The sequence below is a fragment of the Phalacrocorax aristotelis genome, chromosome 12, assembly GCF_949628215.1.
Source record: "Phalacrocorax aristotelis chromosome 12, bGulAri2.1, whole genome shotgun sequence".
Taxonomy (NCBI): domain Eukaryota; kingdom Metazoa; phylum Chordata; class Aves; order Suliformes; family Phalacrocoracidae; genus Phalacrocorax; species Phalacrocorax aristotelis.
This window is the reverse complement of record NC_134287.1, coordinates 17,435,968-17,455,816: the sequence shown is the minus strand read 5'-3', so window position 1 is coordinate 17,455,816 and position 19,849 is coordinate 17,435,968. Positions and strand designations below refer to the sequence as shown.

At 37.8% G+C, this 19,849-nt stretch overlaps 1 protein-coding gene across 2 annotated transcripts in view; it reads right to left on the bottom strand.

Moving 5' to 3' along the window:
* Positions 1-19,849, bottom strand: part of PLPP4 (phospholipid phosphatase 4) — a 64,207-nt gene that overhangs the window by 37,961 nt on the left and 6,397 nt on the right. For both annotated transcript variants that reach the window (XM_075107522.1, XM_075107521.1), the window contains exons 2-3: positions 6,285-6,393; positions 1,819-1,909 (exon numbers count right to left, since the gene is read on the bottom strand). In XM_075107522.1, the coding sequence (XP_074963623.1) occupies positions 1,819-1,909; positions 6,285-6,393 (200 nt within the window). The remainder of the gene's footprint in view (positions 1-1,818; positions 1,910-6,284; positions 6,394-19,849) is intronic.

Here is a 19,849-nt window from a genome sequence, read left to right as displayed (position 1 = left end):
TAATTTTGTTCCCTGTAGGAAAGATTCACACCGTCCACCAAAAGGCATATAATCTAGTCAGTAGAGAGGTAGGCACTTTCAGGGGCAGGATTAAGGGGGCCTACATTAGGAAGCTAACTACTCCTTACCCTAGATGCACTGAACCATCATCTTTATATTAATGGCTATATGAGGGGCAAAACAGTTTCACATCCTTTTAACCATTGGTCTTTTCTACATACAATGTCTAAAGAAACTGACCTTTTGGGGGACTTCCTGATCATTCATTACAAACATCACGTGCCATATCTCAGCAAATCAGTGAAGCTCCACCACAGGTGGTGAATCTTCACATCAGCTTCACATCACCAGACACATTAACATACTGAATCATATTAACATACAGTACACTCAAACATAATTAAGCCACAAGGAGTTCCATACTTATGGCACATACTGAACAACCCTGCAGAACAGAACATCAAGACTGGGGTTTCTTTAAAGTCTGGGTAGCAAGGAGAATGCTGGGGAAGGTGGCAAGTTTTCTCCTGTACATTATAGATGGAATCAAAACAGAAGGCAAGAACAGCAGAAAAAAAATGAATGTCTTTTTAGAACAAAAAGGTGAGAATAAGTGAAGGAGAAATTAATCCAAAGCTCCTTTCCTTCCTAAGCAACAGAAAGTGGAACTCAGCACTGTGACTGTACGCTTTTTATGAATCAGAATTATTTCTACTGAATGGACTTGTCAGTAAAATGTCACTGTAAGTCATTTCAGAACTTACTACAACTGACTGGCAGCAGCCAAAACAAAACCAGCATCTCTTCACACTTTTATTAGAGCAACTGGAGAAAGAACAAGCTATGGGAACACAGCCACGTTAAAAAAAAAAAAGATTTTCAAAGGCAGATACATAGTGCCATTTACACCCTATCTAGTTAAGGCAAGGCTGAGTATCAGTTTGACCTTACAATTTAAGGGCCAATAAATTAAAGTGTAAATTAGTCAGTAAAACAGAATTAGGCATATTTCAAACATACTGCCAACAAAAATATTTGCATTTCTTAATGCTTCAAAGTATCCTCTGCCAGTGAAAGTGCTTTAGTCAGTTTTGGTCTCTGGCAATATCTATGTAAGAAGGATCTGGGCATATATTACCAAAAGATTTCAAAAGATAGGTGCAGACAGAATTAGCTGGAAGAGTTTAAAACTCACCACCCCCATAGACTACCTGCCTCTCTGCTCAAAGTTGCTGTCCACACCCATAATTAGACTTCACCCGTAACACAGCCATAGCAGGTGACAGTCCAGGATTAAGAGCACATCCAACTTCACTCACAGTTTAAGATGAAACATCAGCTTGTGAATAAAAAGGCTGGGCCACGAGCATAGATTTTGCAGTGGGCAAGAGTAAAGTCCAGGAGAAGGTCAGAGAAAACAATAAGAGGAATAATTTCCTACACTAAGCAGCTGAGTCTCACAGGACTTTCCAGTCAAATCCTTAATTTAGAATAGCTGCAAGTGTACATAAGAGGTAAGTAATAGATTGGCTGTGACAGAAGATACATGTCTGAACAGTCTCTCAGATGGTCTTGACTTTGCTGATCGAATTCTGGCCCTTGCTAGCTAGATTGTGGAATTAAGGCACAGAATTTGTACATTTAGAAACATATATAAAAACAAAGGCTTTTGTGAGATGGCTTGCAACTATAACTGCGCTGAAAACTACTGTAATGAACGGTAATGGAGACAGGTTTTCTTCAAGGCTTAGACTACAATTGGAATCAATCTTTCAGAGCTATCACACATTTTCCATCTTGAAGTATGACATACGTTACCTAAGAAAGCCTCTTTAATTTCAGTCTTGTCTGTTCGCCGGATTATTTTCACCACAAAAATGACCGCTAGTGGCGTAAGGAATGAAATTGCCTGTAAGAGATAACAAATACAATGTGTGAGAGCATCAATTCCTTTTTCAGTCCAACTGATCAATAATTAGTTCCAGTTAGCTCCATTTAAACTGGAAGGCTGAATGATCTTTATCAAACTCCTGACCTTAGGCAAAGTCGGATGATTTGTCTTTGCAACTACAGGGTAACGAATACATTAAAATTGTTATATAACTGAGGGTTATAATTGATTTGTAATTGCTTGGAGCTGCACTTAAAATGTCAGCTGCATAAATGAAAAATCAACAGTCTATGAAGTCCACAAAATTCATTCATTGATCCACACAGATCTTGTACATTTTTTCCACACTAAGCATTGCTCCAGAAGGCAGCCAATCCAGGCTGTGCTCTCCATAAGACCCTATTCAACATAACAGACTCCAGCACCAACTTTCTGACATTTAAAAATGCTCTCTATTTTACTTTTTGTTTTCTTTTTAACCATCATTCTTGAATGCATTGAGAAGACCATGTCTTTATGATTCTTCTGTTTCCAAGCATTTGGATGTGGAGCCAATGGCTTGATTTTGTTCAAAACCAGAAAAGCAACACCTGGACATCTACGAGTATACTCATTGGTTAAGCAGAACTATATTCTTTTATTGTCAGTGCTGTAGGACAGGATTCCTCCCACAAGGAACCTGAAATGGCATCTGCACATCAATGCACAAACTTGATTCCCACAAACAGCATCTTCGTTATCATGGAGCAATTTGGACTGTGGTCGATGATTCACTGTAAATGTGCCAGTTATCCATAAAGCAGCCTACTTTGTGCAGAGTCTGTATACTGCAGTCTGTTCTCCCAGAGCAGGTATATATCATCTTTCTCCAGAGATACCTATCAGTTTCTCCCAAGCACAGTACCAGGGAGTTTTTCATTACTAGTTTGTCATGGAAACTATGATTTTGTTCCCAACTGGTCCTTCCATCATCCCTTCTGTCGCAGACCTTCATTTGCAGAGGTAAAAGGCAACTTGTAGGCAAGGTAGTCCATTTATGCTTCTTGCTGGTTCCAATCTGAATTAACAAATTCCTTTCTGGAATCTACAAACCTCTTCACAATCCCATTTGTTCATAAATAAATCAAGCTCTTTCAAAAGCATTTATTCTCTTGAAGAAAAGTGGGAGTGACTGGTTTTTTTAAACAAGGCAAAAATTAAACTGTATATGGCACAAGGGGCACCAGGTCTTAAATAAGATTATACTATCTTTACTGAGGTTGAACAGTGCCTTCTTAAACAGCACCACTGAAATAAGAAACAGGGACACTGATTCAGGACAGAAGTGTTATAACAAAAGACACGTGACTCTTCTTTTTATAATACAGATTAATCTCAGTCCTCACTTCATGCTTTTAGAATATCTGAGTAGGGAACAAAATGAAAATGCACTGTATTTATTATTTTTGTAGTGCATCTTGGACCAGATTCCCCTCACTTGCATCTGCAAAATATTATCTCAGTGACCCATGCAGATTAAAACACAGTCTGGACTCTGCTCCTCTTTTTTTTACATTTAGAAAGGCACTGCCTAAGATGCACCATTTCCACTTGAATCTCACACACACTGTAGACAGAAGGGATAGATTAGGATGGGATTGGTATTAGATTAGGCATTAGGATGCCAGTGCCATTTTACTGCTCCAGAAACATTCACTTCTCTCTATCCTCAGCAATAGTTTAAATTCTGCTTTCAAAGACAAAGAGTGAAATAAAAATAGTTAAAGCAAACCTAGAATTATTAGTTTCACTCTAAAAATTAAGGACTGCCACCAGGAAAGAAAAGAAGAAAGATATCTGCATTCCATTGTTGAAGAACACATAGAAATATAGCCAGGCTGACAAGCCTATAGTGGTGGTTTAATGAAGTTAGAAATATTTTGAACAAGCAGGAACAGCAGAAAATATCAACAAAGAATAGAATTCAAGTGGCAGCTTGTTCCAAACCACTTCACAATCAATCTTCAGAAATCTGGTAAAACTGCAAATTTCCTCATATTTCACAGGCATATGGATTTCTGAGAATGATGAGGAACTATTCATGTTTGCAGTACATTGCTGTTCCTTACACAAAAGCATTAGCTGGAAGGTGGTTTTTATCCTGCAGCAAAATGCACATGTAAAGAAAGTTTGGCTTGCTAATGACTCCTTTTTCTTTATTTTGCAAAAACATTCTGTATGGCTCATATCCATAACAGATTTAGCAACAGTCTAATGACCAATACTCTCCTTAGATGCACCTCAGTAATGTTTTCTTTTTCAGCAGTAAAGTGTTCTAACGTTGCTTTGCTTTTGTGAAACATGGACAACATCTCTCATTCATTATTCATCCTGGCATGCCAGAAATATGCTAAAGTTACAGAGACTCCCACATACTTCCATGCATTCAAGAGAAGTTGACAGTATCTTACACTTTCCAAGACAAGTAATATCCACCGATAGAGACACAGAACAAGGCTCAGGTCTTTTCAGTCCTTAGTGGCTTGCTTGCTACCCATGCAGAGGTCAGCTCTGTGTAGTTTGGATCTGGATTTGGAGTACTCACAACTTTCTCCTGAATTCAAGGCTCTTAGCATATAAAAATAAGCCAGCATTTCATAAACTCTTAGAGATTGCTTTCTGGTAATCCATATCCATATATTTCAACATCAGAGTACAACACTAGTAGCAAGAAATTCTTCACATAATGAAATCTTGTGATCAATGCTAGAGACGGATTTTTCTTCTTTTTAATTAAAGAAATAAGAAAAACCATGTAGAAATTATCTAAGTTTCTTAATTTAAGAAGCTCTTCACTGAGTTACTGAGATGTCATGGTCTGAGCCAGAAACAGAACGTGGGGTATACAAACATTTCTGACTCAGAGCTGCCTCAGAGTTCCACCTGCCATAAAGTGTACCAAAAGCTGGCTCTGTGGGAAGTGGTTAACAGGGAAATGTACTACGCTTATATCCCAGAGTTGTGCTTCGCAGTGGCTACTGCCTAGAGAACAGAGGAAGGACTAACAATTATCCCAACTGGTTTCAAAAATAGTTTCACCACTGCAGCAAACCCCTGTGCAATGATTCACCATTGGTCCTTGAATTCTTCAGTTTGTCAGATCAGACAAACCCTGCAGCAAGGTAATGCTCAGCATAAGGAAAGACTCAGTCTTTCCTAGCACAACAATGTAACTCTTGGTTCGGTTTTCTTTTTTTTGTTTTTTACACAGCCGCCTTCCATTCCAGAAAAACACTCATGGTTTCACCCATCCACGCTGAAAAATTCCTTTAGAGCTTCTTAATGCAATATAAACAATATGCTGGTGAATTTAAAAACCACGTCTTCAGCCTCTGTCTTAGAAGGCTGGGCTATATTGTCACCTCATAAATAGGAAGTACCCTCAAGTTTTTCCTTACTCAGTCAAAAAGTTTTCCTAACTGAAGGCCTGAGCCTTTGAAAAAAGATACTGAAGACAAATTACATAGCTGATTTGCACTTATTCTGAATTCAAGCTCTTAATCTGAAAAGTAAAACCCTGGCTTCAGTGAAGACACAGGAAAAGATGCTTTGACATAAGGGTACTGCGATTTGACCTCATCTGCCATGCCCAGTCCTGCAAAATCTCCACTCTGACTGATGAAGCTTTTGCAAAGACTGACCTACTTATGTTAATAGCCTAAACTATACCCGTAATCCCTTAGCATTTCTGTAGTGGTCTGTCTTACTGTACTTACTTAGGATTGTTAATCATTGCTAGCGAAGGTTATCAAAACAATGGATTTTTATAACCAAACCATCAGAAACAGGCAGCCAGTCTGCATGTCAGCATGAGCTGTGCTGGGGTGAGCCAGAAGAATGGTGACAGCTGAGCAGCTCTATGAGACATAAAGTATGCTCCCAATGACTTCAGGATTGTTGGCAGAAGCTGAAACAAAGGTTTTATCTACATAAAAAAAACAAAAAACCACCAAAAAGTATTGGGAGGCAAATCTTTTGGTGCCTAACACACCTAAAACAAATCAGATTTTAAAATTTAAGCACTTAACCTAATAAGAGCATGGCAAGGTTTTGTCAAGTCACCCAACTAGCTAATTCAAAAAGTTTCTCTAATCATTTCTCTAGCATCTCTCTACCTTAACACTAGCTTAAATCTTAAACTGTAAAATCAGCATTCCTGAATTCAGTCACCTGGTAATGCTGCTTTTTAGGAAACCCCCACGGTTTCCTACATACTGCTATTTTGGATATCCTTGGTTTAGAAAACAACTGTCATTAGAATAAAAGGTACATCCTACACTTCCGAAAGGTTCCCTCACTGCTTATCAAATGAAAGTTACAGCCATCAAGCGACCAATAAACCTTTAGTACTTACAAACATAAGACGCGTAGGTATGTTGTCTGATTGCACCAAAGGATTTTTATACAGCCAGATCTCTTCCGGCTGGATAACCCGCTGGAATGGATCCAAAAATTCTGTAAAACTGAAAGTAGCCATTAAAGACATTTTTTTTTCCACAATTTGAATTGATGACCAAAAATCCCAGGAGAGTCCTGCTGATTTAAAGCTTCACCCCAAGTTAATTATGGTATAGCATGCATGATTTATCCTTATAATATATTGCCATCCTACCTCACTGCTTTTCAGTAATGCAACCTTCATAAATAGACACTCAGGAAAATTATTTTTTAAAGTCTATGTTCTACAACTTTATAAAAGTTCCATAAACTTTACTGTGGAGAATAAATTGCCATTTTATTTTTTGTGGGAAAAGTGTGCAAAGAATATTGTGGGAATAGAAAAACCACATGTAGCAGATGTTTTACACTGAAGAAATTATATTCCAGATACTAAATACAAAACATGTCTTTCAAACATCAAGATCCAGACTTTGAAGTACGACAGTTGTATCTGTAGGATCTCAAAGCAGGGAGAAAGAAGCACCCCAGACAATTCCTTCTTCTGAACAGGTAACTTTAGAAAATATCTCCAAAAGAAACATGCTTCTAAAACAGGATGGCCTCGTAGAAACACTTTTTTTTCTTTTTTCAGATTCCCAATACTTCGATTCGGCTGTCAAGCTTAAGAAGAATCTAGCTCTACCAGAAATGTCTCATTTTGCCAGAACTGACATTCTCTTGTCATTTAGTTCTCTTAAAAAAAAAAAAAAAAACCACACCAAAAATAACCCCCACAGTTTTGTAATTACATTATTTTGAAATGAAGAGCATCAAAATAAATAGTTGAGGTTACATTGTTATATAGAAAGTAAATTATTTGTGTGGCTATCTTTTGTCTAGTACTGAAAGAGGATGAAGGAATTGCGGTCTTTGACTGTAGCCAGAAATTTCAAAAGCTTTTCAGGACTACATAAATTGCCTCTCTTCATTTAAACCACACTCCTTTTTCCACAAAGTCCTTCACTGTTATTTAGGTTTTCTTAGCTTTGAAGTCATATCAGACTCCTGGGAAGTTTTGCCTTTACATTATTCATTGCAGGGCTAGTTTGTCAGGACTGAAAGATTGGCTGCTAAGCAAAGTCACAGGGACCAGTTTTATGCAGATTAGTCTTACCCAATAAGCCCATGGAGCCAGAACACAGAGGTGTAGTGGCCCAAAGCATTTTTTACTGTGAATTTCCCAAAGCCAAGGGCTTTAAAAGCCTCCAAAACCAGGTTTTATATATGTAACAGCTACAACAATTGACTTTGTAAATAGAAAAAGCTCAAAGCAATTTGTAAAGCAGAATAAAATTAAACCATAAATATGAGACTCCCCCCTATGAAGACGACTCCTCAAATCTAGCCAGATCAGCAATTTCCTAAACAACAGCAAGACTTGTCTAGTCTTGGGAAATCCTTCTTTTTATCTCTTCTGAGGATTGACCAGCTGTTCTTTGTTTCCTCACTGTAGCCTACGATCTCTGCATTAGCCAGTCACCCCCAGCACAGACTGCTACTGACCCCCTTTACCCCAGCACACAAAGTCTCCCACTCCCACGAGACAGACGGTACCAAACTAGATGGTACCAAACTCTGTCTGCTCCAAAGAGCCCAACCAACCTCTTCTTCCTACAGGAAAACAACAAAATCTATTTACAGGTTACAGTTACGAAGTCTAGCCACTTGAACCGATAGTTATGCTTCCCTAACTGACCTACCTGGGCAAGGAGTCTGGTATTGGAAGGAGAAGCTGAGTATAACAGTAAATCTTCTTCAAAACCAGACTCTGACCCTGTTCTCCAAAGAAGCTGCGAAGTGAAAAAACCACTTTATTTCAGTGTTTTCAAAATGAAAACTTAAATCTTCAAGGTTAAAAAACAATGGCTTGTACAAGACATGAAAGAGGGAAACATTTCTAAAGATGACCATTTCCAAGGAATAAAACACCTCATATATGAAAAATTCATTTTCCAATTTTTCTTTTCAACTAGAAAAATAAAGATTGATTTCTAGACAATGCAAGCAACTTTGTTTCCAAATTTCAATTGAGAGTTGTAAAGCGTATTATTTTTACTTTCAGTCTTTAAACATATTGACAACAGCTAGAAGCAAGTAACTGCTGGTGGAAAGGGTTCTGTTGCCGAGTAAGTCACAGGCCTGGGTATGACATCCAACACGTGCCACCTGGGAAACCTGAATAGCAAAGTTCACAGCTAAACTATCCAGGGCTTATATTTGTTATGAAGATATAATATAGGATCCATGGCCAGGAGGTACTTCACCGCCGTCATCTAAACATAAAGAAATAGGTAGGCACATGCATGTCCGGCCATACAAGAAATTAAAGAAGCCAGCTGAGTTTCAATGACTACATCTTTCAGTCAGTCACATCTTTTCTGACATACTCCCTCAGGTATCTGCTGGTCTGATGAGTGTTTTGAGGCAGCTCTCAAAGCACTGGGACTGATGGATATGCCAAGGAATGCCTTGAAGCAGAGACACAACCTTTGACATATCCAGGCCTTGAAGCATTTCCACTAACTGCAAAAAACAACCAATACACGAACATTCATACTTCAAGGTCACCACAGTATATCCACACACCAGTGCACTTTTGGAAAATGTGTCATATCAGACCAGAGATTTAATTAATTTGACATTAAGACATTTGATATTATGAGGAAATGCCAGAGTTAAAGGTTTGAGGCTTTTCTTGTTCTTTTGTCTCCTGTCTCCTTGTCATGTAAGAAAAATAGGATGAAGTATAGTTGTTTAAATCTGGAATATTAAACAAAAATCAAATTCATGGTTCTCAAAGGAATCCTACTATGACACTGCAAATACATGCTAAGACTTAATTCCTTGAGGAATAAAATAATACATGTGCTAAAGAGATTAAAGTGTAATAAATAACATAAATAGTAACTGATTCCAACTAATGATGGATTTTCTGATTAATATATATTCACTATCTTTGAACTCTTCTAAAGAAAGATTCATTTCAATACATCAATGGCAGCAATCACTATTATAATTATTTTATTTAGTAACAGCAGTTTTATATCCACTCTATATTAAATCTGATTATGTATCCATTTCTTCCTGACTTGCGTTCTGAATGTCTTCCAAGAACAGTGCTCAAATATGCTGAAACATAATGCAAAATCCAAAAAATTGCTGAAACCAGGTATAATAATTTCAAAATCACTGCCGAAGGAGGAAAAAAATAGATGTGAAAGGCAGCAGATCTTGTCTGTGTCAAAAATAAAGAAATACAAAGTAAACAGTTGAAGGAAAGTAACTGTATGAAAAGAAATCACTTTTTATCTTCAGAAGAAGCTAGGCTGCTAATTAAATTTTTATGCCAAGACTCATAAGAGAATAATTCTCTTCTTTTTTTTAAGGATCACCAATGGCCAAATGGATATGAGATTTCACTAGCTTGAAGGCAATTCCCTTTGTACTCTATTAAACAATCATGAGGACATACTGGTTTCTAAGCTGCCTGACACTCGGTGATTTATGTTCCTTCATCCTAACCAAATGTACAGTCCATTATTATTCATAAGCCAGCACAAGCTTGTTTAAATGACTAGATGTTATTAGAAACAAATGTAGTCCTTGGATAAAGAATACTGGTTTCTAGACATTTTTTATTATGGCTGAAAATACAAGTTCAACCATATAACGTACGCTGGTAGCAGGTGGGCAGCTTAGAAAGCTTAGTTCTTATTAGTACATGAAATTTTATTAACAGCTTTTTGGCCTTACACTTTCTGCATGTTTACATATTCACCCAACGTTTTTCACAGTTTAACAAGCAAGATTTTGAACACTTCAGCCTGATAACATATATTTAAGGCATAAAAGGACTTCAAAAGCCTTTAACTTTGTTTTCAAAGCAACCTAAGGGAAACTAATTCCATTAAAAACATCAGTGAGAAATAGGTGCCCAAGTGCCTGAGGTTGCTTTGGACATCCCAACATTACCATCTACAACACCGCACTGAATAAAATGTTCTTTTCTAAGGAGACAATCACTTCCAGATTACATTAACTTTATTACTATTTAACATGCTGTTAAATAGTAGATAGATAGATAATGTCTATGAGAGCACCACATCACAGACTCATCAAATACCCAGTACTCTTTGTGATAATATGGACTAATAATGTTTTTTTAAGGAGCCATTCACTGGCAGTGAATGAATGAAATGTTGCATAAATATCCTCAAAGAGTCTTTGACCTGTGCTTCCACCACAGTCTTCCTCTTCCATAATTAACAGCAGGATATTGCTTAGCACCTCACCTATTGTTTCAAGCGCTGCTTGCAGTCGTTACCATTCCCTGGCATTCAGCAGCATGAAATCAAGAAGCAATGACATTTGGAAGTTGCTAAAATCAGATGAAGGGCAATAAGCAGCACTGAATTGGCAAAGTTGATAACGTAAAAAAGTATGTTCCTATCTAGGTGCAGGAACAGGACAGAAATAGGACAGATGGGCCCAACATTAGGGTTGTATTATTGTGTCCTGTTAGTGTATGACAAGCTACCAGCAATGAAATAATGAGTAGCATTCGCTGTAGAAGCATCTACTAGTGTTCCAAGGACTGGCGATCCATTTTCAGAGAGTAACAATATGAAATCACACAGGAGGAGACACAGGGGCTTTCACCCTGGCAATCGTGGGGGCCTAGGTGTCTGCTCCATGAGGAGCACTCATGGCACACTGGAGGGTTAGAGGTTGCTTCTGGTTTGGAGCATCGACTAAAGTACGTACAAGGGGGGTTTGGTTTTGTTTGGTTTGTTGGGAGGGTTGGGTTTTTTACCTTCTGCTTTGTCTCTGAAGAATTTCTCTCCTTCATAGTTGCAGGTAAGGGTTGTCCTAAGTAAAGAGTGACAATAACTAAGAAAGGAGAGGATAGAGAAGTGCATATGGCCTGACAAAGCACCAGCAGAGAATGCACATGAACTTACGATTGTGATGCTTAGTCTTTCACACCAGATACCTAATGACTAACCCTCCTCTTTTCTAAGCATCATCTGTCTGTTGATACGCAGATCTGATCCTAAAATGGCTTTGTATGCAATTCCTCAGTCGAGCAAGTAATGAAGAGATCCCAGGAAAGCCACAGGTGATCATAACCTCTTTTAAATCGCTTCTCAGGGCATGTAAAAAAAGAGTTTTACTCTTACCACCATTCCCTTACTGCAGAACTCTGCGTGAGCAAACTCACCACTGCCTCTCCCACAGAAACAGATTAGCTGTGACTGCTACTAGAACTCCATCCTGCACTGTCTTACATGGATTTTTCTTTGAGTATTTCCAAAACCAGGTCTCAAATCTACTAGCAAAAGCTTTCATAGTGTACCTGCCATGTCAGATTTTGCAATCAGTTGCCCTGACACTAAAACTGCACAGTCAGGAGCAGCATCAGTGAAGCTGAAGTTGGCAGGGCTCTGTGTAGGTTGGCCTAATTACAGGGAATATACACTATATATATATATATATCAGTGAGAGATTCTCACACAACAGATTCGTAGCCCCAACATTTTGAATGAAGAGCCATAAAGTAGAACACATCATAGGGCACCACAGCTGTGGAGTAAGAAAATTAAATTCTGAAAGGCAGAATTTGCTTTAGGGGTTTCCAACAAGTGACCTGGGCTACACAGAAAGAGCTCAGTGTTTACACTAGCTAAGTACATTGCATTGAACACTGCTTATTCACATCTTCGTTGCTCACCTTTGAAGCAAAGACTTCAACTTATCCATTCTGAAACATACTAATAGTGGGAAAAGCATTCATGTCATATTATTTGATATTCCTGGAGAGAACAACTTCTTGTCAACGCCATGACAAAACCTAGTATGGTCTATTCCTTATAGGTAACATTAAGGAAAAAATATAACTTTTTAATGGTTATTTTAGAAACTCCTGCAAAGACAGACAAAATAGGAAAACCTTGAAATGGTCTGTGGCTGGAATGCAAAATTAACAGAACTGAAGCAGACAGGACAGCTCTGAGGTAAGATAAGAAACAACGCCTGTGGTTTATCACTGTCATTCTGCTCACCACATGAATGTTTGGGGAAACTTGCAGTTTCTGAAATGCTGCTGTCTATGTGTATTATCGTGATGAGATAGCTTTGTGTTACCTCAGAGGTTAGCATATGGAAAGAGATCTGAGCCATTTAATTTCTATAGTAATTTGGGAAATCCACAGTTCTTCACTCATCAGGAGGGGAATTATGTATTGGGCTACAAAAAATACGACCAAGGCCCAGTTATTAGTGATGAACTGCAATTTCACCAAGGAAGAAGCTGACATGAATTAAAAATACCTTCAATAATATAAACTCTAGTTTTGATAGAAGGAGAAAATTTCCCTATAGTTAAGGCACAACACTGCTTACCAAGAGATTTGATGTTCTCTGCCACTGTTTTACAATGCAAGGTTGGGCAACTCATTCCAGCAATAAGTGTCAATATTAGTATCAAAGCAAGGCTCCTAATGCTGTGGTTTGGTCATTATTGCACTGGTATTCACATGTGCCAGGTATGCACTGCTGACAAGCATTCAAGTGGGAAAGCAACAGCCTCAATTTCCCCACAGAAATCAAAAGTAAAGAGTTAAATTCTAAAATATATTAGAATTTATATTGCAGTAGATATCCATTGCATAAGAAGCATGTACATGAGAACAGAAATTAGTGCTTTATTGGTTCTTCACAGGCTTTGATGGCAATGTGTTATTATAACCATCATCTTGTAACTGCACTAAAACAAATTCATTAAATAATTTGCATTCACACTAAGAGATACAGAAACAGCTGTATCAATAAATTATCTCTCCCTTTTTAACAGCTAAAACCTTTTATTTCCCAATACAATGCCATGTGGTGCATACACCTACCACTTCTGATTAACAATGTACAATCCTAATATGAAGCTTTATTGGGTTTGAGTGTCCTGCAGGATACAGTGTTGTTAATATTCACCAAGAACACTCTACAAAGATAATTCAGAAGCTCTTTTTCTTGCTACAGAAATTAGAAGATCTGATGCCTCTCTTCGTTTGCTGTAACATTCTGTTTGTAGGCAAGTATTTACTAAGACTGAGAGGAGTACTGGCAGAAAGTAAATGGTAAGAAAAATGTTGCAAGAGGCTTCTTTCTTTCAGCCCCTAATTCAGTGCTCAATATAGCTCTGGGAATAGTGCAAGTTGATAGCATTTTTTTAAATGTCTATTTTTGAGACTCTAGAAACACCTCCTGTTAACATTCAACATTCTAATCTGAATGCATACAGCTTTCACCACTTCTAATTCTGTGGGTGCACTTTTATGTAGGGAGGAGCTAAAAGTGAATGGAATTAAATACTGGGACTGATAAGGGCAAAGGACTGGGGCAATCTTTTGGGGTTCTTTGATTTATGTCACTGGCAAGTTGAGAAATGGTTCTCAAGGGTAGGTTTGGCTTCGTATGAGTCAGTATCACTTGATATAAAATATTCAGTAATTTTTTATATCATGTAGCAATTGCAGTGTTACATTTAATTAGCACATATGCCCGCATTAGCCCTTCAGATATATGAGAAACCATTTTGATTAAGAAGGGATTGAATATAAATTCTGATGCAGTTTTAAAAATACACGTATTACCATGGCTGTCATATTTCCCAGATGTGCTGGAAGAGGAGAGTTTCCAGTATTTTCCTTCAGTCTTACTAGCAAGTTTCCTAGACTTGCTTCATATACCCACTGACTTAACAGGCATATATCTAGGTGTGACTTCTTCCAAAGATGAACGGCCACCCTCTTTACTCTTCTCCTTGCAGCTAGCATTGCACCGTAGCCACGGTGAGCTGTAGTCACTGGGCCAACAAAGACAACAAATACTGGGCCAAAGCAGCCAACCATGGCTTCAACCTTCACATCCTTCAACCAGAATGTATCTAACTAGACAATGGAGTCCGTGCCCATCAGTGCCTCTGAATGATTATTGAGCCACTGGAGCCTTCTCTGATATAGCATCTGTGGCTCTATTTATAAAGGCTTCATCAGCTATGCCTGAGATTAGGCTCAAGACTGCTACAGCACGTGACTTGAGCCACAGGTACCTATACTGAACATACAGGCAGAAACAGGTTAAAACCAGACCCAACCCCTCTGCTCAAATTTTTTTCTTTCTTGCTTGGTCCAAATTCAAAAAGCTCAAATCTAGAGCTAACAACAATGTAGAGTCACAACAGGAATCCTGCAGCTTATGAAATAATATAACTGATATGTTAATGTTCTTAGAATACCTAAGAAGAAATAGTGAACCCAAAAACTTTTCACAATGGTAAAAAAAAAAAAAAAGAAGAGTAGCCTGGAGTGTTGGAACCTAATGTTAATTTCCTTAGTACCTAAATTATACCTCTACTCCTTTCTCAATCCCTGGCATTTGAACACTCTCTGGGTAAACAGTTTCCTTCCTGTGATATTATTTCAGTCTACTAAACCTAAGAGGAAAAGGAAAGGTTTATCTGAGCATGTATGAACAAGCAATTAACATCGCCAGCCACTTCTCCTTGTGTGCCTGAAAGAACCCAAGAACTTCCAATCCATACATTCTCCTTTGAACAAAAGTAGCACTAAATATTGCCGAGTATCATTATTGCCAGTACGAAGTGACTGAATCTAGAGAACTCCATTCAACGAGAATAAAAATGGGTATCTAGGAATTAAACTATTTAACAAGCTTAAATGCAACCTTTCACCATCATGTCTTCCTTACAGAAGTGGAATATTTAGAAATGAGCAAAGTGAAACGAAGAAAGAGGGAAAAGCCATGCTGCGCTGCATTGCAGCTTTGAACAGAAATACAGCAGACAAGCATGGCTCTACTGAAAGAGCACTTCAAAATGAGTCAAATAGACATATTTTGGTAGATTTTATATTTTTAAAACTTTCTTTGACCTAATACTGAAAGTGTTCTTTGCGATCAGCAGAATATAAACTGCTCTGAAACACAAATCTATTTGTTCTGGCAATTAGCCGCTCCCCAGGTGAAGCAGCAGTTCAGTTCTTGTGATCCCTGCCCACGTGGAGCAGTGGTACTCTTCAAGCACAAGGCAAGCTGGTCAGAGCTGCTACTTATGATGTCAATGTACAATACCTAAGGCAATCCAGTACAGTTGCATTACTGTAACAGAGATAATCATCACAAAAATAACAGACACCAACAAACTGAACACTCTTGGCTACTGTTTTCATTGCATTATCTCTCATCTTAGTTAATAAACATGATTTATGGTATTCACTGTGGCCTCTGTGCTCTGTTTTTATTAAACATACCCTAGGGTGTAAGATGTTTCACAAAAGCCATTTCAGTGTGGGTGTGTTTGGGAGGAGGGAGAGAAAGGAGATGATCAGTATATGAACGTTGATATAGCCATTAGAAGTTTCAAAGCTGGCAGCTGTACATTATTCTAAAGTGAAAAAAACAGAATTCATATTACAGGCTTAAGTCACCTAAGCACATACCTGAATAATGAACCAAAACACACTACAGACAAAATTTTGCTTTTGATGTTTTTTAATACTTGTTTTTATTATATCTCGAACTGTTTTCAGCCAAACAACTCAATAATTCCTTGAACAACTATCCTAGCTTGACAGCAACTTGATAGAGCTGACCGGTCTGATAAAGTTCCTTCTGTTTTCTTATCTGTGTACCACACTCCTATTGACTATTGGTTTGGACATGAAATGAAAGTCAGGTGTTAAACTCAAAGATGCTGAGTTTCTCTTAGTGACCAAAGCTTTCCCTCTCAGTTATTTCTGTCCCTCCCTCACTCCTCCTCCAAAATTCCCTTTGCAATTCACTGTTATTTCAATGCCTCTCACTCCTGTCCCTCCTGCGACAGCTATTTAAGATCTTGCTTGGAACAAGGTTTAATCAGTTGGGAGTGACAGCTTGGCCCTAGCATCTTATTCAGGAACAATCTCTGAAAGACACTAAGACATTCCCCACCCAATCTCTTCAAAAGCCCCACATCAAAAACCTATAACTTTGACACAAGAAATTCTTTCTCACTCACCCAACTTTTCACCAGAACATAAATTTCACTATTATGAACATGACTTCATAATTTGCTGCCAAATTATTTTTAGTCTAGAATATGTTTATTATATCAATGTTTACGATCTGTATCCCATTTGCTACACACCACTGTTCCCTTTAAACATGAGATGGATATAGAGGCATGACCTTGAAAGAGAACCTGTATGGCAGTGAAGCCTATGCCCACATAATGGTACCTGAGGGGTACAGGCTGAATAAAAGTGAGGATTAAGTAATATCAAGCACATTTCCCACAACTAGAACTGTGTGCCAAAACACATTCTCAGACCATTTTTTCATACCAGAGACTCAGGAGTTGGTAAGGAAGCGAGAGGAGAAAAATATCAGGGACCAATCTAGAAGGCTCAGTCAAGACTTTCTTTGCATTAAATTAAAACATTAATTTTTGGTCAAGCAGGAAAATATCAGTTTAACCCAAACTGAAATGAAATATTTTGTTTGGGGCATGTATTAAACTCATTTTAATCTTAATTTTAAAATGCTTTTAAAAATTCAAATTTTAAAATAAAACTCTCTTTTGGTCAAGTTATTCACTAAATATAATACAAATTTACAAGGTATTTTGTTCCAGTTTTTACTTCACAGTTGCTGTATGCAATTATTTCATTATTCTCTAGGAGAGAGAGACACCTGCCTAATGATATCCACAATCAAATCCAACTATATTAAAATCACTCAATCCAGACACACTTGTGTGAATAAATACATGTTCCAGAGCATTAATAATGATTAAAAAAATAAAAGGATACAGTAATGGGGAATAGGAGCATCACTGTTAACATTTTGTAGCACTCACTAAAGTCCAACAGCAATACACTCCTGTAAAGCACCTTGGACACTAGATGAATTAAATTATTAATGGCTTGTCTGCGGGCTATGAGAGAACAGTCAGGCCATTAGATCTGTTCTCCCATTAGTGAAAACTGGCAGCTAATGAAAATATAACACTTTATATCAAATGATACTTTCCTCTGTTGTTTTCGACTCGCAAGGCTTCACAACACTTGGCAGGGTGCCACAAATCCTTCAAAGCTGGAATATCTCTGAGCTGACATTTATACCTCCATAATAAATTCTAAGGAAGTAGTAAAACTTTTCCCTCAAAATAAAAATGAACAGCAAGATTGCAGAGTGAAACATTTCACCTAATCTAGGATTTCATTTTCCCCACAGCTCATCAATGCAGAATATTTAGAATATGATATCTAGCATGGCAATGCCCTCCAGCCAGAAGGGATCGGCAGCTTCTGTTCAGCCTTTAGTAAAGTATTCTCCAAGTAACTTCAAACTGGTAACACTGTTTCCTTTCCTGTCCATTAACATGCACCAAAAATCTCTCACAAGGGATTTTGTTTTAATGTTGTTCAACTTTTCCCCCCACACTGGGACACCCTCAGGTGGTATAAACCTCAGTCCACTAAGTTGATTCGTGCCAGCTTACAAGGCCACCTAGTCTGTATCCTCAAAGCCATGAAGCGAAGCAGAATTTTATGTAAAATATTCCCAAGATTCTTTAGCGTAACTTCCTTTTTAAAATTTCCATTGGCAGAGATTCTACATATACCTCAGGCAAGCTATCACAGTGCTCAGAAGTCCTTACAATTAGGTTATATTTCCCCACACTCAGCCTAAGGTTCCTTTGCTACAAGTTTAAAAATCTTTCCCTTCTGTACAATTCCCAAAAGACATGAAAAGCAGTTTGCCTTCTTCATACATCTTTACGGCAGCTACTTGCATGTCAAGATTATTGTCATGTCTCCTCAGATTTCTAGATTAAACAGCTCAATTATTACTATCTTTTCTTAGAAAAGGTGTTTTCTATACCCCTCATCTTTCTCAAGCCTCTTCAATTCTCTGAAATTCACCTTCATAAGTAATCTTAATCAGTCACTTACTATGAGAACATCAGTTGTAAACCCTGTTACTCTAGCCTACAGTAAAATAAGTCATACTTACTGCATTTTATCTATATGCAATTTTAATTAAAATTCAGTGGTATGTTAACAAGGAAAATATTTAGCCATTTGGATAGCAAAAACTAAAAATGTTTTGTAATGCATAGAAACAAATACAATACAGTCACTGTAGCAATCTGATTTACAACAAAGGAATATTCCTAATTTAGTTTTCTGGAGAATCATATAGGTCAGTCACAGTTTCTTGCGTAGCAATGACTTGTGGTCCAACGATCACAAATTTACCATTTACAAGGCAAGGGAAAAACAGGGAAAGAAAACACCTTAAAATCCATGCAGTTATGAAAAGCTTATTTCAAGCACCACACCTGATGACAACTTTATCTCTTCTACAAAGACAACCTAACTGGATCATCTGTAAAGCAGTTATTCTGATTCAGAAACCAGTGAAGCTTTCCTTAATCATTCAAATGTGAGCCCCTGATGTTCATTAGTGGATCACAACCAATACCTCAACAAGGGACATATGGATTGGCTTTAGCTTTCTCTCTCTGTCCACCAATCCCTGCCAATATGGATGCAGCACTCAGATGTCCCCTGTTCACTATCAGTACAGTGCTCACTACAGAAAAAAGTTACCAGACACACTAAATGTAATCCTTAATCACTTACAGTGTCAATAACTCTGCTAAATATTTCCAAGTACTCACTTTTCAAATTCACCTGCAGATTGCAAGACTATAAAGACCTTGGTTTACTGTGCCAGGTATGAGTACACTCTCAGCAATAAGACTGTACTTTTCTTTAAAGTCTTTGCCATAAGAAACACAGTTGTGCAACAGCTTGACTGTGCTTAGATCAAAGTATAAAAATATAAAAATCTATTTTTTTTAAATAAAAATTTCCCTACCCTGTCAGTCTTAGTAACATTCTCACTATAAAACCTCCTCAATCAGGACTGGGAGCAAATAAATACAAAGTGCCAAAGTGAGTGAGTAAATACCATTCAATAAGAAGAGACACAAAGTCACCATTTACTCCTCAAAAATCTGGAATAGATGCTTTGGCTTTCACAATGACATCCTTTTTTAGCATGTATTCAGCTGCGAGTTCAGCCATGCACATCAACTGTAAATCTTGTCCCATTAACAGGACAATTAGAATTCCTGCCATTAAATTCCCTTCTTTTTCCCCTCTGGGTCTCATGGAAGACGAAATAAACTTCGTTCTAAACATATTGATACAACAGTCTATAAAATAATCTATCCCTTGCACAGACCAAAGTCTGCACAAAAGAGACAGGTACACTTTCTCCTGAACAGCTGTTACCAGAGTCAGTAAAATCCAACCCTCATTTCAATAAATAAAATAAGAAAACAATGGAAACAGAAGCTTCAGTTCAGTGGAATGCTAAGTACCAAGTGCCTCTGTTAGCTTGGTGATATTT